Genomic DNA, 26,301 nt, shown 5'->3' on the forward strand with positions numbered 1-26,301 from the left:
AGATTTTCAGTTGAGGTTGAAAATGTCAAGGCTGAAAATATTCTTACTATAAGGATTTTCTTAAATTATTTACTTTTTATTTGCTAGGACGATTTTCAAATCTTATAAAATAAATAGTTTCTCAAAAACAACATAATTCTTATACTTTGGATATACTCGTCTGTTTGAAAATCAATCTATAAATTAAATAAGAAATAAATACGTCTTTGCGTAAGACACCTAGCTAATTATTCATGTGTCGTAACCCGCGGTGGTTCATGGGTAGCGTATAAACGGCTGAATCCTTTTATTTGAAAGCTAGGTGAATGTTCATACCAAATTTAAACAAGAGTTCTACAGTTTTTTGAAACCTGGATTTGTATTTTGTTTACTCTTATTTGCTTATTTACTTGATACCCACAAAGCACTGCGGGTTACGATACACAGATTCTCCTAGTGTAACCTTATTTGAAATAGGTCTATACTTTCGTATACTCACATGGCTTTTTTCATCAAAACGCTTCATTTTTTTGGGGGGGGTAACTGAAGAAACAAAATAACAACAAAGGCATCCTGGACAGAAAAACTACAATTTAAGTTAAGCTCTAGTTTTCGCCTGGCTAGCTGAATTACTTATCCGGGTATCAGTGACATCCGGGACTGATTTATTTGCTATCTATAAATGGTGTGGTTTCCATGTTAAGTCCTCCCCATGCTAGGAGCTCATCATCCTCTTCAGCATACGCAACATTATTCTCATTCGGGATTTTATTGCCTTCTAACAAAGGCGCTCCATCGTTAACATTACTAGGCGTATCCGTGTAATCTTGATTGACAGACGTAGGCGGGCAAACGACCTGCACTTCCGGTACAGTGTCAAGACCTGGAGTTTCATTCGTTGACATATCAACGTCCCTTCCGTTTTCCTGTCGGACACCGCTCGTGTCTTGTTTGTTTCCGGGGTCGCCAACTTTTCGGGTGCCGTTCGACTCTTCCTCGCCGGGACCGCTAACTTGTCGGGCGCTTTTTGTGTCTTGTACATTAGTACCGGGCTCACCATCCTGTCGGTCCACGCTCGTGTCGTCCTCTTCATCATTTGTCCTCCCTCCGCGTTCTTGACCTGCGACGTTTGGATCTTGTTCGTCGTCGTGCAAGGGCTCGTCATCCGGTCGAACACCGTTCGTATCTTCGGCATCGTTGTCGTGCCTTAGTTCGTAGGCCTGTCGTGCGGACTCTCGCAGATTGGCTGCTGTTTTCTCGCCGGTTTGTTCCACGAGTTGTGAGAAGAATCCTTGCGAGTTTAGGAGAAGCACGTATGGCTCATCAAACTCCACCAGGCGACCCGCGTCCAGGACCTAACGGACAGACAAAAGGAGCGATAAGATAAGATGATGTTATGTAAAGGATAACAAAGGGGTAACAAGCCTCGAAATGTTGAGGAGTGGGGCACGATACAGAGACGGGCGAGGGGCGGTGGGGGTACAGACACGCGTCCAGGACCTAACGGGCAGACAAAAGGAGCGATAAGATAAGACGTGACAGTGTTGAGTCGGTAAGCGTTTATTAGCATGGCTTAAAAAGTATCTAACAAAATTCCCTCTAGTGCGTGTCCGACTGTGCATGGCATGACCCTATCAATACCTCCCTTATATAATATACCCCCCTCTAGTGCTTGCCCACATGTACCATACCATGACCCTGTCCGAGTCCATGACGGTGTTGAGTCGGTGAGCGATCGTCAACACCTCCCTTATATAATAGACCCCCCTCTAGTGCTTTTTCAACTGTACATACCATGACACTGTCCGAGTCCATGACGGTGTTGAGTCGGTGAGCGATCGTCAACACGGTGCAGTCATGGAACTTGTTGCGAATCGTCTCCTGGATAAGGCTGTCCGTGCTGCGAATACAACAGATGACGTAATCAAACAAATGTACGACTTTGCATATCTATGTTATTCCAGATATCTCTGTTATTCCAGATATCTATGTTATTCCAGATATCTCTGTTATTCCAGATATCTATGTTATTCCAGATATCTATGTTATTCCAGATAACGTTGCGCTAAGAGAATCCATGCGACGTACCCCGCAGTGCTTTATGAAAACGTTAGTCCCGCAAAAGGCGTGCATTTAGAAAATGCAAAAAATGTTTCTTTTATTAACCCATTGACCCCTGCTATTTATGAGCTGAATTTACAAAAAAAAAAAAAAAAAAAAAAAAAAAAAAAACAGGCCGAAACAGATATTTCCCTGTCTTGAGATTTTGTGGTCCGTCAAAGTGAAACACCGCTGTACCTAGTCAGCGGTATCCAAGCTTTCCAATATTGCTTTGCGGTCGAGTACTAGTCTCGCATGGTTGTGCTACGACAAGCATAGCTTGACGGTTGCTTGTATTTTTATAATAAAAAATAAACCTGGGGCTTACGGACGGATTCATGGTGATTTTTTTTGTTTGGCTTTGCCTGGATGAGAAAATAATTTTCTTATGAAACACTACAGCTCTCTCTCCACTGCTGTCTTTTCTGAAACGAAATTGATCCCAAAATTGCACTGCTATTTTGGGTCTGTATGACCCGGAATTTATTTGTTTGGCTAAGGGGTTAAAAATGTCTAACTGTGGGGAATCCAAGATGATTTCGAGATTTTGTGTTATATAGGTTACCCTATATCAACATCACTAACCTGTGATCGACGTTTGCAGTCGCTTCATCTATGACCAGAATCTTATTATGGCTAAGTATTGCGCGTGCTAAGCACACAAGTTGCCGCTGACCCACGCTGAAGTTTGAGCCTCCTTCTGCAAGCTCTGTTTCGATACCATCTGGAAGTTCATCTACCGCTTCCTTCAACTGGACCTGGCACGTAGACAAATACACGTTACGTGCTAAAACCGAGAGCCCCGAGGAGTGATTTTCGCGTGCTTTTTACGGGCATGGGTGAAATATTTGCAAATAAAAGAACAAAATGATGATGATGATGACGACAATGATGACTCTCTTGTAATCATTAGTTAGAAATTGTCTGTTATTTATGCAGAACTGCACAAGAATTATGGGCCGGTGATTGATCCTCTCCAAAATAATTGGTTGAAAAAAACAACAACACACAAGCGAAAGGGACGGGAAAGGCGGTGGTTGGGGTTGACTTGACATGGGAGGATTTACCTGATTGCCTGGCGGTGGTTGGGGTTGACTTGACATGGGAGGATTTACCTGATTGCCTGGCGGTGGTTGGGGTTGACTTGACATGGGAGGATTTACCTGATTGCCTGGCGGTGGTTGGGGTTGACTTGACATGGGAGGATTTACCTGATTGCCTGCCTGTAGTTTGTGGCACAAAAAAAAAGGGTGAAAATAAGTTAACCACCATCTTTAAAACAACTAACTTAGGCATAGTCTAGGATCAAGCACTTTTTTCGGCCTTTTCGGATTGCCCGCAAAGACAGCTGGGTCACCTGGCATGGCTAGTTATGGTAGCTCTTGATAATGCAGGCTCGCGCTAGCAGAATTTTGTCACAAACCTCCTCAAGAGCGTTCCATAGAGCGTCATCCGAGAACTGTGTAAATGGATCCAAGTTCTTGCGGAGGGTACCACTGAACAACACCGGGTCCTAAAAACGATAAGAAACGAGGAAACGTCAAGGAGTGTTCGTCAAAATCCTAGGAGGGAGGGAAGGTTTGGTCTCGAGACAAAAAAAAATCCCTGTGAAGTGCCCTTTAAAAAAAATGCAAGTGAGAAACCGAAAGCGCTGTCAGAGAGAGTTAAAGGAAAAACTCTTTTCTTTTGAATTACATTGGGGACTGTGTAACGTTAAATGGCGGTCCTGTCTCGCAAAACCCTAGCTAACCAACCTGTTATTGTGGGAAGTAAAAGAACCGCTGAAGAAGGCAGTCCATCTCTAGCGTCTGTATTGGCCGCATAACCAAAAGGGGCATTAACAAACTAACACTCTCTCATCCATGTAAACTGCGAGGCAGCACAGTGCGCCTTATAATAGCAGTCCGAATAAAACCCCGTGTAATGTAAATCCAGAGTAATTCAGCCTATGGCTGTAATTCTGGATAAAGTCGGCCAAGCTTTCTTTCCTACTCTATGGCAGTTCCCATACGGCTCTTTTTCTTCCAACTATTCAAGTCTTCTCCTGCGTAATTTTCCAAGGTAGCCTGCTTTTCCTGTTGCCTGTGGAGGATGGTTCTCGTATCTTGTAAGGTTGGTGGTATACCTGTGGTATGATGGATATGGCGCTCCTCAGATCCTGTAGCTTGAGGTCCGTGATTGGCAGGCCATCTATTCGCACCAGTCCCTCGGGGTTGTTGAGTCGGAATAGCACTGCGAGAAGCGAGGACTTCCCGGCGCCGGTACGACCAACGATCCCAACCTGTAACACAAACAAGTCCACTGCTACAGCCTCCAGACTCCAATATTCTGCGAACTTTTGCCGACGTTTTCCAACAGCTAAATCGCCTTCTGGCCTCCATCATTCAAAATCCTTGAAGCGGATTCATTGGCCTGCGCTGAAATGGTTTCCAATCACGCCTTCTCTTGACAAGGCGCTGACCAATCAAAATGCACCAAATGTAATTCTATTAGACTGAACTTGACGGAAAGAGAATTAGCAGTTGGAATTGACGAGAATTCGTTGATTACTGAAAATCGTACAGTATCAAGCAACAACAACAGCAATTAGGTGACTGCCTTGGTGGCGCTGGCATCGCTCGTTGCAGTTATGCGATGCGTACTGCGCAACTAAACGTTTCTCGTGTAGACGAGAAAAGTTGATAATGATAATTTGTAAATGAAAAATGCTGTTCCTCAGCTTTTAGTGTTCAGTTGTCAACTGCAGAGTTGCCGATATAGTTATCCTAGTTGGAGTTGGGGGGAAGGGAGAGATATAAATGGCTACCTTTTCATTGTTTCTAATTGAAAATTTCACATTTTTGAGGACGTGTGGGAGGGACTGGTGATAGGAGTAGTACAGACTCTCTGCCGTAATTGTGCCCGCGTGCGGCCAGTCATCTGGGGCGGTCAGCGGCTTACTGGGCTCGACTTCTTGGTCGATCTGCGAGTACTCGATAACACGCTCCACTGACGTCATCTAAGACAATTGAATAACATGTTATTTTTAAACCCCATTTGATATTAAACGGAAAAAATAATCAAGTATGCATCGATTGCGACAAAGTTTATAGAAATTACACGATTCCCGAGTATTACAACAACCATCTAGAGAGAGCTGGCTCTTATTGCTACAAATAGATCCACATATTCTGACCTCTTTATCTGCAGTGTGACAAAAAGGTCCTTTTTATAACTCCGCTTTGCCTATGTTAGGTTAGCTCATGAGTAGTTAAAATTTCTCAAAGCATACATATGGCTGTAGTTAGACTGTTCTTCACATCTGCTGCCTCTTTCTGTTACAAATACGTTTATTGTGCTTGTTAAAAATAGGTACAAATTGTACGCATGTGGCCAAAGCTGGGCTGTTTTAAGCCTCTGCGCCCTCTTATTACGTCGTTCGCCTGTGCGGCTTCAGTGTTTCCAAATGTTATTAAAATAAGTCGTTACAAATAGGATAAAATCGTATGCAAGTGGTTATGTGGCTACAGCCGTTCGCTTCTGCGGCCTTTCTGTTACATACAGGCGATTGAAAAAACGTTTCTGTTAACCGGCTTCGCGGCTACGTGACAAGCCCGCATGTAAGCATGGGTAAAAACCACTCAAGCGCAGGTTAGACGCGAAGCCGGTTGACGACAACGTTTTGTCAATCGACTGTATACGTTAACTGCGAATGGAGTATAGGAGTAGGGTTAGGATTCAAATCAAATGCATGCGGCTACGTTAGGCTGCTATCGGGCTCCGCGCCATCTGTTACTTATTGTTCTATAAGTCGTTAAAATAGGTTAAAATGGTGTACATGTGGCTATTTACGTCGTTCTCCTGTACGCCCATTATGTTACAAATAGGATCATTGCGTATGGAGTAGAGGAGCATGCATGTGGCTATTTACGTCGTTCTCCTGTACGCCCATTATGTTACAAATAGGACCATTGCGTATGGAGTAGAGGAGCATGTTTGTAGCTACTCACGTTGTTCTCGACCTCCGCACTCTGCCTTATGCACCACTGGAACATTCCGGTCAGTTGCGTGGCGTAGGTCAAACACAGACCAACCACACTAGCGCTGATTGCTGTTTTATAAAGGAATAACATGAAAGTCTTTAAAACGTCTGTAGTTGGCCAGGGAGCGCAGTAAAAATGTATGTTAGGTAAGAGTTGGGACTATTTTGAACCGGGTACTTGCTGAATCCGCCCTCAACAATAAACAAACTAGTAAAAATGTCCATAAGGCAAGAGTTTAGACTATTTTGCACTGGGTTCTTATTAAGACCGCCCATAAAAATAAACAAACTAGTAAAAATGTCCGTTAGGCAAGAGTTTAGACTATTTTGCACTGGGTTCTTATTAAGACCGCCCATAATAATAAACAAACTAGTAAAAATGTCCTTAAAGCAGCATTGTCACCAGTTTACTTCCGAAGGTCCGACGGAAACCTCAACCGTTAAAAGACAATAGAATCTATTTAAATCCGCGCTATTTAACAGGCCATCCGCATTATCAATCACATCCTCAAAGAAACTTCCAACAGACACACTGCTTCTACTTTTTTTGGAATATTTTTCGCGTTTTCCGTTAAAAATAATCGGAGATTGTTACGTAATCGACCGGAAGTAAACTGGCGACAATGCGGCTTTAAGGCAAGAGTTGAGACTATTTTGCACTGGGCTTACTGAGACAGCCCTCAACAGTAAACAAGCTAGTAAATATATTCTTAAGACAAGAGATGAGGCAATATTGCACTGAGTACTTACTGAGTCCGCCCTCTACTATAAACAAGCTAGTAAAGGTGGCGAGTGTGAAGAAGGAAGCGCAGATGATATCCAGCCTGAAGCCTAGCCATCTTTGCGTGGTGTGGAACAGGAAGTATGACCCGGTGTGGAAGTCCGTGTAGGCGTGGTAGGAGCGGATGAACGCCTGCTCCGCTTGGAAGGCCCGGATGGTGATCAGACCCGTGAGACTCGTGGACAAGTGAGAGTACACTGGACTGCGGTCTGTGGGGGGAGGAGGAGGGGGGAAGGGGGTGAGTGTGGTCTGTGGGGGGAGGGGGAGTGTAACAACAACAGAAGGCCCGGATGGTGATTACTCGTGGACAAGTGAGAGTAACTGGACTGCGGTCTGTGGGGGGAGGGGGGAGTGCGAGTGGTATGTGGAGGAGGGGGAAAGTGTACAACAACAGTGATATAGATTATTCTATTAGTAATAATATAAGTAGAATCAGAAGGGGAAAAATACCTAGCTTAGCAGTCAATATAATTTCACTAAGTAATAGCTTTGAATGTTTGCAATCAAGATGTCGAACGACGATGATTTTATATTTTTTCGAGGCATTTTATGGTGGGGATATTTAGCCCAAAAACATAAAAGCAGTGAAGTCAGTTGGCCTGGCTATAGGGGACATTGCCCGGGCGGTACTTAAAGCCGCATTGTCACCAGTTATTTCGGTCGATTATGTAAGAATCTCCGATGATTTTAAACGGAAAACACGAAAAATATTTCGAAATATAAAAAGCAGTGTGTCTATTGGAAGTTTCTTTGAGGATGTGACTGCTAATTTAGAGCGGATGGCCTGTTAAATATTTCGGATTCGAATAGATTCTTTTGTCGGTTGAGGTTTCCGTCGGACCTCCGGGAGTAAACTGGTGACAATGCGGCTTTAATTATGGCGTATATTTGCTTGACCTGTGAAAACTATTTTATACCGGACATTTTCCGTACTTGACAGTCAATACTTACTTATGACCTCACGTCACTTGGCTTTTGAGTCAGTTGACCTTTTTATACCGGGCATTGCCAGTACTAGGCAGATAGTACTTATGGCCTCAAGACGTTTGACTTCTGAGGTCAATTAACCTGCTTATACCGGGCATTTCCCGTTCTCGGCAGATAGCACTTACTTATGGCTTCTAGACGTTTGACTTCTCTTGATGTTCTCAAGTAGTAATTTCTGATGTAACCGAAGAGCACAGTCATGGGAATCGCTCCCACCAGAAGAAACGGCATGCTCGCTACATTCAGCAGCAGAATCGCGAACGTCAGTATACTCAACTAGCAAGAAAGAGAGAAATATAAGATTCTTAGAGTATAGTATATCACGACGTCGCTTATGTTATATACCGGCGAAGATCGTTAGTATTGAGACGCAGTAGAAACACCCTAAAAGGGATGTAAGGTTCAAACTCACCCTAAGAAAGTCGTAAAAAGCGGCCGGCAATACGTCATCCATTTGATTGATGTCTTTAGCGAACCTGTTTACAACTCGACCTAGACACGGGCAAAAAATGATGGTTATAAAATATTCATTATTAAATAGCTTTCAGACAATAAAACAAAATTGCGACAAAAAATCTGGCGAATAGAATGAATGGTTATTATACATTTCTAAGAAGACGAGCACGGCGACAAACGGCTGGCTTATCGTATTTATTTTAAAGAAGAATGAATGCTTTACCACAGGAAGTTTTTCCCTGTCTACCATCTGCAGCCAACTTTGTAGCGGCCTTACCTAGTGAGCTAATCCGATGATGGGCTTTCATCGTGTTTTTCGTTTGTTTGCTATTACATGCCACGTTAAGTAATGTGCATCTCGAGTATTTTCATTGTATTATCATTGTTTTTGTACATGTTGTCGTCCGTTATCGTTTTCACGCGTCAGCTTCCGCTGACCGCCAATTGCCGGATTAGCTCGCTAGTGGCAATTAAGTTATTTAAAGATTAAAGAAGACAAAATGGTGACAGAAAGGCTAGCTTACCAAATATTGAGGCTTATTATATGTAGTTACACCAGTTTATAAGATGAAAAAAATGGTAGCAAACTGTTGACTCACCGACTGGGTTTGTGTCGAAGAAGTATATAGGTGCTCTAAGAACACGTGAGAACATGTTGTCATGGAGATGTTGTGACGCAGTCACGAAGAAGTTATAGAGCATCATTGCACAGACGAGACTCGTTACCATTCCGGCGCATATCATACCGCAGTATATGTATATGTATTCATGAGTGGTCAGATCCGCAGGGGGAGGCGGAGTGGAATTTGTGCCGCGGTAGGATTCGATGAGGTATGATTTTTCCTTTTCACTGTCTGCCCTGGTGAGAGACATAGACATTGCATAAGAAATAGAATGGCACATATACATGTAAAATTCATCTATTTCAAAAAATGTTGTCAGCCCAAATGGTATAATGGCGATTGGCCAACGGGAGTTCCAAGACCGAAAATGGGTTTCAACATCTTTAAAAAAATGCAAAAAAAAAAAAATGCATCAGGAACTTTCGGTCGAATAACTGTCATTTGACATTTGCTGTTTGTCGTTTGCACTGACCCCGTTTGGTTTTAAAATAGGCGTTAAGATAAGATTAGCTCACCATTTTGCCAGCCACCATTCTCCAACCATGACAACCGCCTGTAAGACAAATTGACATATATTCGACTCCTCATATAACGGAAACACTTAGAATTAAAAAAGTCCATATAGTTGGGTTTCATTTATAAAATGTGATTGAGGAATTTAAAATCAGAAATTTTGAAAAGTGTCTGTTATATGAAGAGCGCTCGCGTGAGGCCCAATATGCACTTGATAGCACAGTGGTTTCCATATGATCACACTAAATCGCACAAGATCGCAGGGTAAGTTTCCATACACTCGTACACGATCGCCTGCAATCACAAGGGAACCAGCCTTGAATACTGCTGCGTGGTGTTCAAATATACAGTCGAGCAAACACGCCACGACTTTGCAAACTGCACAATCGACATTGCAGAGAAAAGTAGCGTGACTGGGCCAAGCTATGCAATAGCAATATTGGACGCCACTGTCTCGTTTTCATGAGGCTTAAAAATACAATAAGGCCTAGGACAAACGGCGTTTTTTATGTACCGTTCCAAATGGCAAATGAACAAAGAACAATCGAATTGGTTTAACGATACATAAAAAACGGCGTCTAAACTAGGCCTAACTCCATAAATTCCTACCTGAGATCCGAAGAGCAACATTACAATAAGGGAGCGAACACATGGTGAGGCTCCAGCCTTAAAGTATTCAATGTAGACCTGCCACGTCACAGTGCCCGTGTGTTGTCCCTCCTTGCTCGGTTCGCGAGCCAGAACCTCACCTTCAGGCTGAAAGAGGCAATGGAAAACGATATCCACATGCGGCGTATGACGTGCGACATAATCGTATGCCGTAGGCTTTTATTTTCAGGTCAAGGGGATGCACCTTGAGCTTAGTAGAAGCAGTAGCGGATCTAGGGGAAGGGTTTAGGGGGTTAAAACCCCCCTTTGTGCTGCCAGAAAGCCAAATGTAACAAAAAAACTTTACACCCTCCCCCCTTTGTCACTGAGCCAATTCCCCCCCCCCCATCAAAGTAAAGCTAGATCCTCTTCTGAGAAGCACCCTTTTAATCGAGATGCTGCTTGTCCTTAGGGGTAGGGAGGCTTGAAATAGTTGTCATAAACAAACCACCCTTTGAAAAGCTTCAGTTTCCATAAGTGACTAGCCTCTTTTGTTTTAGGGCGCGGTGAGAAACCGGGGTAGGGGGGGGGGGGGGGGGGGGGAGAGCAAAGTATTTTAGTCAGAAACAGATGAAAAACTAGGGACATTTTTTTTTACAATAGCGAAATTAGTTAGAAGATTACAGTGCAAATGTCCGCATCCTTAATTGACCATGAGAACTAAAGCTTTCACGTTCTGGTTTCGAATGAAATTTATCAGAAAAAAACGCATGTTTACGTGCCGCATTTGAACTCGCAAGCTGATTTTATCTTTTTTTTCCTTGCCGTCGTCGTCCACGTTGTCTTTGCATTGCTTAAGGTCACTTAAGGTCACTTAAGGTAACTAATTCTCACTGAAGAACTTCTACTGTACAAAGCCAAACATAGTGGCCCCACCTTTGCCAATGACTGTACGGAGAGCTCCCTACAAAGCAAAACACAGTGACCCCACCTTTGCCAATGACTGTACGGAAAGCTCCCTACAAAGCAAAACACAGTGACCCCACCTTTGCCAATGACTGTACGGAGAGCTCCCTACAAAGCAAAACATAGTGGCCCCACCTTCGCCAATGACTGCACGGAAAGCTCCCTACAAAGCAAAACACAGTGACCCCACCTTTGCCAATGACTGCACGGAAAGCTCCCTACAAAGCAAAACATAGTGGCCCCACCTTTGCCAATGACTGCACGGAAAGCTCCCTACAAAGCAAAACACAGTGACCCCAACTTTGCCAATGACTGCACGGAAAATTCCCTACAAAGCAAAACATAGTGGCCCCACCTTTGCCAATGACTGTACGGAGAGCTCCCTAGCAAGGTCAGCCAGGCCCCTTTTACCCAACACCTCATCACAATCGTCGCCGACGGCATCATCCACATTACCACTTATTTTCTGATAACCAGGGCGCGTGGAACCATTAGCGAGTGGCTTCTCTAGAGAACTGGGCGGAACGTTTATCATGTCAGGGCTTATGATGTTGTCATGGTCACCAGCTGACAGGGCAGATACGAGGGACATGACGTCAAGGCCGGCTTCTGACAGCTCGGCGTAGCTACCTTGTCCTACACAACGACCCTGGGGAAGGAACAAGTCGTGACATTGCGAGTCGTTCTTTAGATAATGGGATTCCTGTGTAACTCGAGTGTGGTAACAAGGCTTCGGCGGTCGAAGTTTGTTTAAGGGCGTCTTGAAACTTTTTACTCGTTTTACGATGAAGCTTAGAGCTACATGCCTGGCGAAGGCCAACATTTTTAGTGACAACAATAAAGAAAACACTCATTTACACTGCCCACTTTGTCATTTTGATGGCATCATCATGGTTATTATCAGAATAATAATCGTAGTCTTCAGCATTTTAAAATCATGAACTCAATCATCAATGCATCACCATTTTCATGATTACCGTCATCAACACTACCATCAATATTCTATTACAGTAAAATCGCAACGAACACTGGCACAAACATCAATCAACAATAACAATAACAACAAAAACAACAACAGAGGTAGTCAATGCTTTGACCTGTTCTAGAAACGCTGTAATTCTGCTAACCAACTCACGTCTTGCAAACAGATGATGTCGGTAGCTCCCTTGAGGTGCTGCAGTTGATGCGTGACCAGCACACAGATGCGATCTTTTAGAAGACCACAAACGCACCTAAAACATGAAAATTTATCAGACAAGAGAAGGAATGACTATGAGGCCAAACCAATGTGACCGAGGCAATCGGAGGATAGTGATTCGCTTTGACAGCGCTCTCATCGGCCCAACAAACATTACTGAATGATCACTGAGACTTAGCCGACGCCAGGCGTTGCGGTCATACGATACTCCTTGGTTGGATCACGATTCCAGAAACGGCTGGTTATCGAGACTAGACAGAGTCAAAAGCCTTGGTGTGCTTTATTGCTGCCAAGGCCTTGTCTATTATTCTTAGAAACAAACAAGATACTCACTCATCAAAGAGTTGTCGTCCTACATGGGTGTCCACGGCACTAAGAGGGTCATCCAATAACACAATGTCCGCATCATAATAGACGGCCCTGGGGACAAGAGGGTTATAATAAATGTAAACGCTATTTTAATTCCTGAACAACTGCTGCCCGGGTTATTTGTGCCGGTGCAATAAATGTGGTTAGTTGATATGGATGTATCAAATACAAGCACATTGGAATTCAAGCCCCCATATCATAGCCATAAAAGTTTTGATTTTAAAAAGGCATAATGTAGTGTGTAAATCGGAATTCATAGACGTGAGTTTGCAGAATTTATTTTAAATTAGGGACTGTCATATTAATCTAGTATATATTTAATGCACCATTCTTTTTTTTGCTTCCTTTTTTCGTGGAAAAGATGTTTTTTGACGCTAAACCGGCCTCCCCTAAAGCTAAAATAAATACTCACAAATTGGTATATCCCAAACGAATATAAGAAAGTTTTGGGCCTGACAACTGCAAGCCAAAAATATTCCTCGCATTCCCTCGTACTTTTAATATATTTATTTCTTGTCAATTATGACGTTTGTTTTCGAAATTTCGCACCTAGCTTTACTGATTTTCCCGCCAAAAAGTGTGAGTTTCCGGATGATAGCGCGCCCATTGATTGAAAGAGAACGCGCGCTCCGGGAGAGGTTAAGGATGAGCAAGAGGTTGGGGAGAAATGACGATACGTATTCAAACACAAAATCTGCCTTTACCTTGCGAGGTTGATTCTTGCTTTTTGTCCACCACTTAGCGCAACACCTTTCTCTCCAACAAGTGTCTCGTCACCGTTAGGAAACAACCTCATGTCCTGAATGGGATTGAAAGGAAGGCATCAAAACAACCTCATATCCTGAATGGAATTAAAAGGAAGGCATCAAAACAACCTCATATCCTGAATGGGATTGAAAGGAAGGCATCAAAGCAACCTCATGTCCTGAATGGGATTGAAAGGAAGGCATCAAAACAACCTCATGTCCTGAATGGGATTGAAAGGAAGGCATCAAAACAACCTCATGTCCTGAATGGAATTGAAAGGAAGGCATCAAAACAACCTCATGTCCTGAATGGGATTGAAAGAAAGGCATCAAAACGACCTCATATCCTGAATGGGATTGAAAGGAAGGCATCAAAACAACCTCATATACTGAATAGGATTGAAAGGAAGGCATCAAAACAACTTCATGTCCTGAATAGGATTGAAAGGAAGGCATCAAAACAACCTCATGTCCTGAATGGGAATGAAAGGAAGGCATCAAAACAACCTCATATCCTGAATGGGATTGAAAGGAAGGCATCAAAACAACCTCATGTCCTGAATGGGAATGAAAGGAAGGCATCAAAACGACCTCATATCCTGAATGGGATTGAAAGGAAGGCATCAAAACAACCTCATGTCCTGAATGGGAATGAAAGGAAGGCATCAAAACGACCTCATATCCTGAATGGGATTGAAAGGAAGGCATCAAAACAACCTCATATCCTGAATGGGAATGAAAGGAAGGCATCAAAACAACCTCATGTCCTGAATGGGAATGAAAGGAAGGCACCAGAACGACCTCATATCCTGAATGGGATTGAAAGGAAGGCATCAAAACAATCCTATCCTAACCGCATGGAAAAAAATGTATTAGATATGTTATACACAAATTGTATTTCATGACTTCGGAAAGTGGCCGTTGTACTGACCCTTTCCATTGCACAAGCCTTGATAACACGCCAGTACTTCGCCTCTTCATATTCCTTTCCGAAAAGTATGTTTTCCCGGACACTTCCAGAAAATATCCAAGCCTGCTGGGATGCATAACTGACACGGCCTTCCACACTGATATATCCACTGGTCAGCGGCAGCTCGCCAAGGAGGCACATCAGGAGTGAGGACTGGGGACGAGAATGGAAGGACAATGGTTAGAGAGTGGAATAAGAATGCTAGAGAATACAAATATGGCGTTGTCTTACCTTTCCAGCGCCTACTGGGCCAACCACCATAAGAAGGTCGCTCTGGAAGAGATACCAAATTAAACTTCATCCATCTCTATTCTATATTAGCTCGTGTGACACTAGCCAGACAGATTCATTTCAATCAAAGTTTCTTTCCGTCTCATTTACGCTGGTGTGACTTTGCAAGCGATCGCATTCACATCGAAAAGTTGTTGGTGGCGATCGTGTATGATTATTTGGAAAATCACCCTGCCATCGTGTGCGATTAGGTATACAGGGAAATGGGATATTGTATTGTGTGCGATGAGGTATACAGGGAAATGGGATACTGTATTGTGTGCGATGATGTATACAGGGAAATGGGATAATGGGATATTGTATCATGTGCGATGAGGTATACAGGGAAATGGGATATTGTATTGTGTGCGATGAGGTATACAGGGAAATGGGATAATGAGATATTGTATCGTGTGCGATGAGGTATACAGGGATATTGTAGAATAACATAGCACTAAATCACACTCATGGCCGGTTATTGCCGGTATAGGAAAAAATAGAATAAGTACAACATAGCACTAAATCACACTAACTGGTTTGAGCTCAAAGTTGATGCCCTGTAGGGTTGGAGTTGATATCATGTCATTCCATCTGGCAGAGAAGTTATTTGCTTTGACACTAGCCGTCTCTCCTTCCTTGAGTTCAGTCAGGGTACGAACGCCCTTCATACTGTGCTTCTCGTCCCTCAAAAGGAAACTCTGGAAAATCAAACAAGCCAACACAGGGTGGTTATTCAACTCCTGCGAGACAAAGCTAATTATAAGTACAATATCAGGTAGCGTTGATTGCTGTTTAACTCCTTCGAGACAAAGCTCATTATTCCGACGTACCTGCAGACGTTTAGCCGATACTTTGCTCTCCTTTAAACCCCGGATGCACTCTGGTAAAAATATAGTCAGGGATACCCGGATGGAATAGAAAAGAGCGATCACAGTAAAGACTTTCTCCGGCGATAGTGCATGCCCAGTGAGAACATACGGCGCAAACATGGCAAAGCCAATCACAGGAATGCACATGGCGTAAATGACGGCGTTCACTGAACGTAAATACGCGGCTTTTCGGATGATGCTGACTTCCTGACTGAAATGGAAACAATATGAGGTCAGATGGGGTCTAGGGGTCACAACCCGGGAAGCAAAACGCCTGAGAGTTTTCATAAACTATATACATCCCAAAACACTTTATTTTGTGTCATAAGACAATTTGATATGATAACATATTTACTTTCCATATCGCAAACATTTCTCTCATGACCTAATTTAAAATCACTTTTTTCGATAACATGCCTCATGGCACTTCTGAAATGTCACGCGAACATTTTGCATTGTGGCATACCGAGAGGCCCAGCCTCTCTTCTTTTGAGCCACTACGTAGGCTACGCTTACATACCTTCGCACATCAGCGACAAGATTGGCAAAGGGTCGTTCCCATGTGTACATCTTGATCACCCTCATGCCGGATATGACCTCGTTCATGATACGAAACCTCTTGTCTGTCTGAAGTGCTGTCTTATTTCTGAACAAAAGAAAAGAGAATTACACGTAATATCTACCCTTGGTGCATGTGATTTCTACCCTTGCTGCACATGATATCTACTCTTGGTGCACATGGTATCTACCCTTGGTGAATGTGATCTCTACCTTTGGTGCATGTGATATCTACCCTTGGTGCATGGGATATCTACCGTTGGTGCACATGATATCTACCCTTGGTGCAAGTGATATCTACCCTTGGTGCAAGTGATATCTACCCTTGGTGCCTGTGATATCTACCCTTGGTGCATGGGATATCTACCCTTGGTACAACTTATATCTACCCTTGGTGCCTGTGATATCTACCATTGGTGCACATGATATCTACCCTTGGTGCCTGTGATATCTACCCTTGGTGCATGTGATATCTACCCTTGGTGCATGTGATATCTACCCTTGGTGCACGGGATATCTACCGTTGGTGCACATGATATCTACCCTTGAAGCAAGTGATATCTACCCTTGGTGCCTGTGATATCTACCCTTGGTGCACGGGATATCTACCCTTGGTACAACTTATATCTACCCTTGGTGCCTGTGATATCTACCCTTGGTGCATGTGATATCTACCCTTGGTGCACGTGATATCTACCCTTGGTGCACATGATATCTTCCCTTGGTGCGCATGATATCTACCTTTGGTGCATGTGATATCTACCCTTGGTGCATGTGATATCTACCCTTGGTGCACGGGATTATCCTTGGTGCACATGATATCTACCCTTGGTGCACGTGATATCTACCCTTGGTGCCTGTGATATCTACCCTTGGTGCACGGGATATCTACCCTTGGTACAACTTATATCTACCCTTGGTGCACGTTATATCTACCCTTGGTGCACGTGATATCTACCCTTGGTGCACATGATATCTTCCCTTGGTGCACATGATATCTACGCTCGGTGCATGTGATATCTACCCTTGGTGCATGTGATATCTACCCTTGGTGCACAGGATATCTACCCTTGGTGCATGTGATATCTACCCTTGGTGCCTGTGATATCTACCCTTGGTGCCTGTGATATCTACCCTTGGTGCATGGGATATCTACCCTTGGTGCATGGGATATCTACCCTTGGTGCATGGGATATCTACCCTTGGTGCATGGGATATCTACCCTTGGTGCATGGGATATCTACCCTTGGTGCATGTGATATCTACCCTTGGTGCATGTGATATCTACCCTTGGTGCCTGTGATATCTACCCTTGGTGCACGGGATATCTACCCTTGGTGCATGTGATATCTACCCTTGGTGCACATGATATCTACCCTTGGTGCACATGATATCTACCCTTGGTGCATGTGATATCTACCCTTGGTGCACGTGATATCTACCCTTGGTGCATGTGATATCTACCCTTGGTGCATGGGATATCTACCCTTGGTACAACTTATATCTACCCTTGGTGCCTGTGATATCTACCCTTGGTGCCTGTGATATCTACCCTTGGTACAACTTATATCTACCCTTGGTGCCTGTGATATCTACCCTTGGTGCATGGATATCTACCCTTGGTGCCTGTGATATCTACCCTTGGTGCATGTGATATCTACCCTTGGTGCATGTGATATCTACCCTTGGTGCACGGGATTATCCTTGGTGCACATGATATCTACCCTTGGTGCACGTGATATCTACCCTTGGTGCCTGTGATATCTACCCTTGGTGCACGGGATATCTACCCTTGGTACAACTTATATCTACCCTTGGTGCACGTGATATCTACCCTTGGTGCACGTGATATCTACCCTTGGTGCACATGATATCTTCCCTTGGTGCACATGATATCTACGCTCGGTGCATGTGATATCTACCCTTGGTGCATGTGATATCTACCCTTGGTGCACAGGATATCTACCCTTGGTGCATGTGATATCTACCCTTGGTGCCTGTGATATCTACCCTTGGTGCCTGTGATATCTACCCTTGGTGCATGGGATATCTACCCTTGGTGCATGGGATATCTACCCTTGGTGCATGGGATATCTACCCTTGGTGCATGGGATATCTACCCTTGGTGCACGTGATATCTACCCTTGGTGCACATGATTTCTACCCTTGCTGCACATGATATCTACCCTTGGTGCACATGGTATCTACCCTTGGTGCATGTGATATCTACCCTTGGTGCATGTGATATCTACCCTTGGTGCACGGGATATCTACCGTTGGTGCACATGATATCTACCCTTGGTGCAAGTGATATCTACCCTTGGTGCCTGTGATATCTACCCTTGGTGCACATGATATCTACCCTTGGTGCACATGATATCTACCCTTGGTGCATGTGATATCTACCCTTGGTGCACGTGATATCTACCCTTGGTGCATGTGATATCTACCCTTGGTGCATGGGATATCTACCCTTGGTACAACTTATATCTACCCTTGGTGCCTGTGATATCTACCCTTGGTGCCTGTGATATCTACCCTTGGTACAACTTATATCTACCCTTGGTGCCTGTGATATCTACCCTTGGTGCATGGATATCTACCCTTGGTGCCTGTGATATCTACCCTTGGTGCATGTGATATCTACCCTTGGTGCATGTGATATCTACCCTTGGTGCACGGGATTATCCTTGGTGCACATGATATCTACCCTTGGTGCACGTGATATCTACCCTTGGTGCCTGTGATATCTACCCTTGGTGCACGGGATATCTACCCTTGGTACAACTTATATCTACCCTTGGTGCACGTGATATCTACCCTTGGTGCACGTGATATCTACCCTTGGTGCACATGATATCTTCCCTTGGTGCACATGATATCTACGCTCGGTGCATGTGATATCTACCCTTGGTGCATGTGATATCTACCCTTGGTGCACAGGATATCTACCCTTGGTGCATGTGATATCTACCCTTGGTGCCTGTGATATCTACCCTTGGTGCCTGTGATATCTACCCTTGGTGCATGGGATATCTACCCTTGGTGCATGGGATATCTACCCTTGGTGCATGGGATATCTACCCTTGGTGCATGGGATATCTACCCTTGGTGCACGTGATATCTACCCTTGGTGCACATGATTTCTACCCTTGCTGCACATGATATCTACCCTTGGTGCACATGGTATCTACCCTTGGTGCATGTGATATCTACCCTTGGTGCATGTGATATCTACCCTTGGTGCACGGGATATCTACCGTTGGTGCACATGATATCTACCCTTGGTGCAAGTGATATCTACCCTTGGTGCCTGTGATATCTACCCTTGGTGCACGGGATATCTACCCTTGGTACAACTTATATCTACCCTTGGTGCCTGTGATATCTACCATTGGTGCACATGATATCTACCCTTGGTGCCTGTGATATCTACCCTTGGTGCATGTGATATCTACCCTTGGTGCATGTGATATCTACCCTTGGTGCACGGGATATCTACCGTTGGTGCACATGATATCTACCCTTGGTGCAAGTGATATCTACCCTTGGTGCCTGTGATATCTACCCTTGGTGCACGGGATATCTACCCTTGGTGCACGTGATATCTACCCTTGGTGCACATGATATCTTCCCTTGGTGCGCATGATATCTACCTTTGGTGCATGTGATATCTACCCTTGGTGCATGTGATATCTACCCTTGGTGCACGGGATTATCCTTGGTGCACATGATATCTACCCTTGGTGCACGTGATATCTACCCTTGGTGCCTGTGATATCTACCCTTGGTGCACGGGATATCTACCCTTGGTACAACTTATATCTACCCTTGGTGCACGTGATATCTACCCTTGGTGCACGTGATATCTACCCTTGGTGCACATGATATCTTCCCTTGGTGCACATGATATCTACCCTTGGTGCACATGATATCTATCCTTGGTGCACATGATATCTTCCCTTGGTGCACATGATATCTACCCTTTGTGCACATGATATCTACCCTTGGTGCACATGATATCTACCCTTAGTGCCTGTGATATCTACCCTTGGTACAACTTATATCTACCCTTGGTGCACATGATATCTTCCCTTGGTGCACATGATATCTACCCTTGGTGCACATGATATCTATCCTTGGTGAATGTGATATCTACCCTTGGTGCATGGGATATCTACCGTTGGTGCACATGATATCTACCCTTGGTGCACATGATATCTATCCTTGGTGCATGTGATATCTACCCTTGGTGCATGTGATATCTACCCTTGGTGCATGTGATATCTACCCTTGGTGCACAGGATATCTACCCTTGGTGCATGTGATATCTACCCTTGGTGCCTGTGATATCTACCCTTGGTGCCTGTGATATCTACCCTTGGTGCATGGGATATCTACCCTTGGTGCATGGGATATCTACCCTTGGTGCATGGGATATCTACCCTTGGTGCATGGGATATCTACCCTTGGTGCATGGGATATCTACCCTTGGTGCCTGTGATATCTACCCTTGGTGCACATGATATCTACCCTTGGTGCACGTGATATCTACCCTTGGTGCACATGGTATCTACCCTTGGTGCACGTGATATCTACCCTTGGTGCACATGATATCTACCCTTGGTGCATGTGATATCTACCCTTGGTGAATGTGATATCTACCCTTGGTGAACGGGATATCTAACCTTGGTGAACGGGATATCTAACCTTGGTGCATGTGATATCTACCCTTGGTGCACGTGATATCTACCCTTGGTGCACATGATATCTACCCTTGGTGCATGTGATATCTACCCTTGGTACAACTTATATCTACCCTTGGTGCCTGTGATATCTACCCTTGGTGCACGTGATATCTACCCTTGGTGCACGTGATATCTACCCTTGGTGCATGTGATATCTACCCTTGGTGCATGTGATATCTACCCTTGGTGCCTGTGATATCTACCCTTGGTGCACGGGATATCTACCCTTGGTACAACTTATATCTACCCTTGGTGCCTGTGATATCTACCCTTGGTGCACGTTATATCTACCCTTGGTGCACATGATATCTACCCTTGGTGCACATGATATCTTCCCTTGGTGCATGTGATATCTACCCTTGGTGCATGTGATATCTACCCTTGGTTAACGTGATATCTATCCTTGGTGCATGTGATATCTACCCTTGGTGCACATGATATCTACCTTTGGTGCATGTGATATCTACCCTTGGTGCACATGATATCTACCCTTGGTGCCTGTGATATCTACCCTTGGTGCATGTGATATCTACCCTTGGTGAATGTGATATCTACCCTTGGTGCATGTGATATCTACCCTTGGTGCACATGGTATCTACCCTTGGTGCCTGCGATATCTACCCTTGGTGCCTGTGATATCTACCCTTGGTGCACGTGATATCTACCCTTGGTGCACGTGATATCTACCCTTGGTGCACATGATATCTTCCCTTGGTGCACGTGATATCTACCCTTGGTTAACGTGATATCTATCCTTGGTGCACGTGATATCTACCCTTTGTGCCTGTGATATCTACCCTTGGTGCACGTGATATCTACCCTTGGTGCACATGATATCTACCCTTGGTGCACGTGGTATCAACCCTTGGTGCACATGATATCTTCCCTTGGTGCACGTGATATCTACCCTTGGTGCACATGATATCTTCCCTTGGTGCACGTGATATCTACCCTTGGTGCACATGATATCTTCCCTTGGTGCACGTGATATCTTCCCTTGGTGCACGTGATATCTACCCTTGGTGCATGTGATATCTACCCTTGGTGCACGTGATATCTACCCTTGGTGCACCTGATATCTACCCTTGGTTAACGTGATATCTATCCTTGGTGCATGTGATCTCTACCCTTGGTGCACATGATATCTACCCTTGGTGCCTGTGATATCTTCCCTTGGTGCACGTGATATCTACCCTTGGTGCATGTGATCTCTACCCTTGGTGCACATGATATCTCTTGTGGTGCATGTAATATACAACCTGGGTTCATGTGCACATGTTTTATAGGGTGGTAAAGGCCTACAGTGGATAATGCATACGACCTTGATAAATAGTATAGTAACTAACCTTATGACAGCAAACTTCTTTCCTAGCCATCCCTGCAATGGGGCAATCAGTACAACTACTATGACACCAGGTAAACAATAAGGACCAAGCTCATACCAGGAAATGACAGAAGTGACGAGTAACAGAACAGGTGCTATCCAAAGGTGATGGAGAAATACCGCTACCTGGAAGAGTAGAAGAAAAATATTGCTACAGTACCTGGAAATAGATTGAGGAATAGTCTATGGTAATACGCCTATCAAAGTGTGTACAAATATTGCTACCTGGAAATGGGTCAAGATATTCAGCCTATAATAGTATATATCTTGAATATATCTTTAAGCAATTTGCCTTCCAATATCAAATGAAAACAATAAAGAAAGGTGTGACTAACTAGGGCCTTATAATACACTCCACATTTTAGGACATCTAACATAACAAGGCAAAATCATTACAATACCAGTTGTAGCATCAAAATCAGCTTAATAAAGATCACAGATGGAGAAGTGATCAGGTTGTATTTAATGGCATCTTACCCTTTCTAAAATTTGGACATCGCTAGTCAGAAGGTTGATGATATGTCCAGTTGTGACAGTAGAGTATGCAGAATGACTCAAACGCATCGCCTGTCAAAGAAAAGAAAGGGAAAGAGAACTCCCTTGTTGTGCATATTGGTTGAATCTTTGACAGTTCAGGGGCAGTGGAGTGAGATGGGTCTGAGAATACAACTAGTTTACAAATGCCAATAATTTTGTCTTATATCAAGCAATTGATTTATACATGTCACACCTGATACATATTTAGTAAAAGTTAACTGCGCATTCATGTTAAAAAGAATATCCACTCAGAAAATTGGGAGGGGGGGGGCAAGTGTACTCTGCTGCAGCTCTAGTTAGGGAGGGGTAATCTGAACAAAGTAATCACATTTCTATAGGCCATTGTCTGGTTATAGAAAGGGGTTATTTTAAACAAAGTAATTTCATATCTATAAACCATCTTGTCAGAGAGTAGTTGTGATGAAGTAAGCACTTTTGACACTATTTTTCATTTATTTTTTTATCATACACAACTCTCTACTTGTGTACAACACACAATAATTTACGTAAATCATTTATACACTACTGTAATTACCTTTCTGTAAACCATGGTGGAGCATGCAATTCGTAGATGAAACCCACATCTGAATGTCTGAAAGAATAATGGATGATGAACCATCGCCATGACACAGCTAAAGATACTCATAATGGCAGCGTAAATGTAGGCTTCCTGCTTAGTTGTGGTGGACCCTGGCACGAAGTAGCTCACAAGCTTGCCAATAAAATATGGCTGTGTTATACGCATTCCTTCCTGAGAAAAAAAAAAGGAATCATCAAACATACTGAATGGATGGAGTAAGTTTAGGAATGATTTAATTTGGGAAATCACATTATCATAAAGCTTTCTACCTGTCATATTTAACAATGTTTTTAGTTATCTTCATTTAGTTTTTTACATAATTTTTCGCTTGTTCTGTTCCCAAAAATCCAAAGATTAACAAAAATGTAAAAAAAACAGTGTCTTTAGTGTGTTTAAAATCTTATCAATACATTACCTCTGCAACAGCAAATAATCCAATAAGCATAAAATGAGTTCCTAGGAATCTGACAAATGATCTTGAGAGGCTTGGTTTCCGCTTGCTTGATTTTGCAGCTTCTTTTTCCTCTTTCCAAAGTCTGACATTTAAAAATCAATATAAGTATAGCATTATCTAAAGAAGGCAGTGGGCAGATTATTTTAAAATTATGTCCGACATTTCAGATAAAAACAAAGGAACTAGTAGAGTATATAGAGGCAAATAAAAAGGTTTAATTCAGTAGAATTACAACAATGGAGGTCTTCCACTATTTTATAAATTACCCTGGAAAAAAAATTGAAACACAAAAAGTTATTGCTAGACATATCCATAAATGTTTCTGCATTAGAAATAATTTAATTTATTACTGAAATACAAATTTATTGGGATCTGGTCCATATATTAGAGAAACATGGAGGACAACGGTGATGGCATCAAGAACAGCATCAGAACTACATACAGAAATGTCTTGGCAAAGAATTTTAAGGCTAAATGCAGCGATAAAATTGAATGTTTTTTTCTTTAGTCTCAATTCTATAGTCTCAATACTAACAACTTACTTAAAGCCGCATTGTCACCAGTTTATTTCTGGTCAATTACGTAACAATCTCCTATGATTTTTAACAAAAAACACGAAAAATATTTCAAAATATTGAAAGCAAGTTTCTTTGAGGATGTGATTGATAATTTACAGCGGATGGCCTGTTTAATATCTTGGATTTTAATAGATTCTTTTGTCTTTGAACGGTTGAGGTTTCCGTCGGACCTCTGGAAGTAAACTGGTGACAATGCAGCTTTAATACACCAAAGTCAAGTAAAGGACTTGAGAAACAATGTCTTTTTTACAGCCACTTGCTAAAATTGCTCAAAGTTCTAAAAAATATGTCTTAACTGTTGGGAAGATATATATTTTCACATCATACCTTTCTAGCTTATCCGTCAGGCGTTTGGACTCATCTTTTTCCATAGCCTCATACAAGTCCTCATTTCTGAGTGGACGCTTGTTACCATTTTGAAAAAGTTTGTTAAGCCAGCTGAAAATATTAAACAATCATATCAAGAATCTTAGATGGGTGATTTTAATTGTGATTGCTAGTGTAGCCACTGACAATGAAATAGGAATAATCATGTTTAGCCACATGATATCAAAAATAATAAAAATAAATTTGTCAAGCTGATCACTTTATTTTGACACCTTGGACTTTCTCCATACTTTTTTTTTTAATTTTAGGATAGTTCCTTTATGCAGAAATAAAGTACATAACTCTGTCTGAGATTAAGACAAAACTATATGCAATTTATTTTTTTTAATTCACCCCCTTCATTCAAACCCCTGCTATTTCAAATTGTCTTGCATTAGAATTCTAGTGCTCCTGTATGTAATACGGGTTTTTTTCACATGCGTCAGCTAAGCGCATCTCAAAGGAACAGGCAGACCTTACTATCACTTATGTACATGATACTCGAGATACTGTAAGACTTTATGTCCTACGTGTAGAAAGAATGGAAACTTATTCACCCAATACTAGATCACTAAATCGCATTTTATAAAGTGCATTTTATGATTCATTGTCCAATTAACCCGTAAAATTGTCGATAGCCTTCCTGTAAAAGGGCAAGGATTTGTTGGACTTACGTAATAGACAGGATAGGGAGAATAATTCATCAAAGGTCGATCGGTCGATCGAATAACGTCCATGAATCAAGTAAATCTCAGATATATGTGATACAATAACATAAAGCTGGTTGTCGTCATAAGCGCCCTGAAGTGAAAGTGGTGCTTACCACGCTGAAAGTCCCTCTGATGGTCTGACAACGTGTGCGTTTTGTCACAGGGTGCAAAAGAAATTACTTCTCTGTGTCTTACCTATAACTGAAGTACTTGCAAAAGTAGGACGCATGTTTCATAGGGTTTGGTAGTAAAGGGGTGAGCTTGGCCTCCATCACCGTATCTTTCAGTTCTGGTATGTTATTTTGAGTAATGTTACATCCCGGAGGAAACTTTGGCAGGAAAACACGACCAAAAAGAGGCAGGCGTTTCTCGTTGGGTGCAAATGTGAGGCCTGGGTCGAGTCCTCCTGAGACTGCTAGCTTGGCGCGACGGCGGGTGAGGGACTTGAAATCTGAGGCTAGAGAGCGACTCGAGCAGGTTTTTAAAAAGTTGGTAAAAATGAAAGGGAAACACGGTACGAATTGCTTCAAGTCGGTTGGGAGAGGGAGTGGGGGGTACAGCATCTTTGCATATATTGCATGTGTTTATTGATATGGCTTGTGAAAAAACCAACAACACGCCACCATGGGACATGGTACAGAACACGAAAGAAGAGTTCAAGAAAAAAGAGAAACATCTCCACCTGTCTAGCATATGTTCATCCTTTATTTCTTTTGTTGGCCGCGATGCCCTGGGACCCGATGATGCGTCTACAGCTTTCCATTTTATCAAAGCGTGGATGATTTTTGGACGCTATATTTAGGTTTGAGACCCTTACACCCGATGCCTGTGCCAAGAAAAATATTAACTCTAGAATCTGAAATGGTCCTCAGAAATTCGAGGAGAGTATCTTACAAGAGGTTTAATCAATGTATTCTCAAAAGCCTTAAAACATAAAACATCTTAGATTG

The 26,301-nt window shown here is 43.0% G+C and overlaps 1 protein-coding gene across 2 annotated transcripts; it reads right to left on the bottom strand.

Moving 5' to 3' along the window:
- Window positions 1-55: 55 nt before the first annotated feature.
- On the bottom strand, window positions 56-25,732 carry LOC5509941 (ATP-binding cassette sub-family C member 4). Of its 2 annotated transcripts, none has more exons than XM_032379009.2 (28): window positions 25,547-25,732; window positions 24,603-24,713; window positions 23,659-23,779; window positions 23,199-23,414; window positions 22,604-22,693; window positions 22,089-22,252; window positions 15,957-16,082; window positions 15,398-15,647; window positions 15,101-15,265; window positions 14,529-14,570; window positions 14,259-14,450; window positions 13,286-13,380; window positions 12,546-12,632; window positions 12,150-12,246; window positions 11,370-11,663; window positions 10,070-10,216; window positions 9,463-9,500; window positions 8,924-9,183; window positions 8,281-8,360; window positions 7,994-8,144; window positions 6,851-7,090; window positions 6,069-6,169; window positions 4,886-5,077; window positions 4,205-4,360; window positions 3,503-3,592; window positions 2,665-2,837; window positions 1,774-1,879; window positions 56-1,334 (listed from the first exon to the last, which is right to left on the bottom strand). In XM_032379009.2, the coding sequence occupies exons 1-28, from the start codon at window positions 25,621-25,623 to the stop codon at window positions 645-647; spliced, it is 4,551 nt and encodes a 1,516-aa protein (XP_032234900.2). In that variant the 5' UTR covers window positions 25,624-25,732; the 3' UTR covers window positions 56-644. The 2 variants fall into 2 exon arrangements, with proteins under 2 accessions (XP_032234900.2, XP_048588672.1); XM_048732715.1 differs by lacking the exon at window positions 25,547-25,732 and adding an exon at window positions 25,316-25,453.
- Window positions 25,733-26,301: the final 569 nt, after the last annotated feature.

This window comes from Nematostella vectensis, chromosome 9 (assembly GCF_932526225.1).
Source record: "Nematostella vectensis chromosome 9, jaNemVect1.1, whole genome shotgun sequence".
Lineage (NCBI taxonomy): Eukaryota > Metazoa > Cnidaria > Anthozoa > Actiniaria > Edwardsiidae > Nematostella > Nematostella vectensis.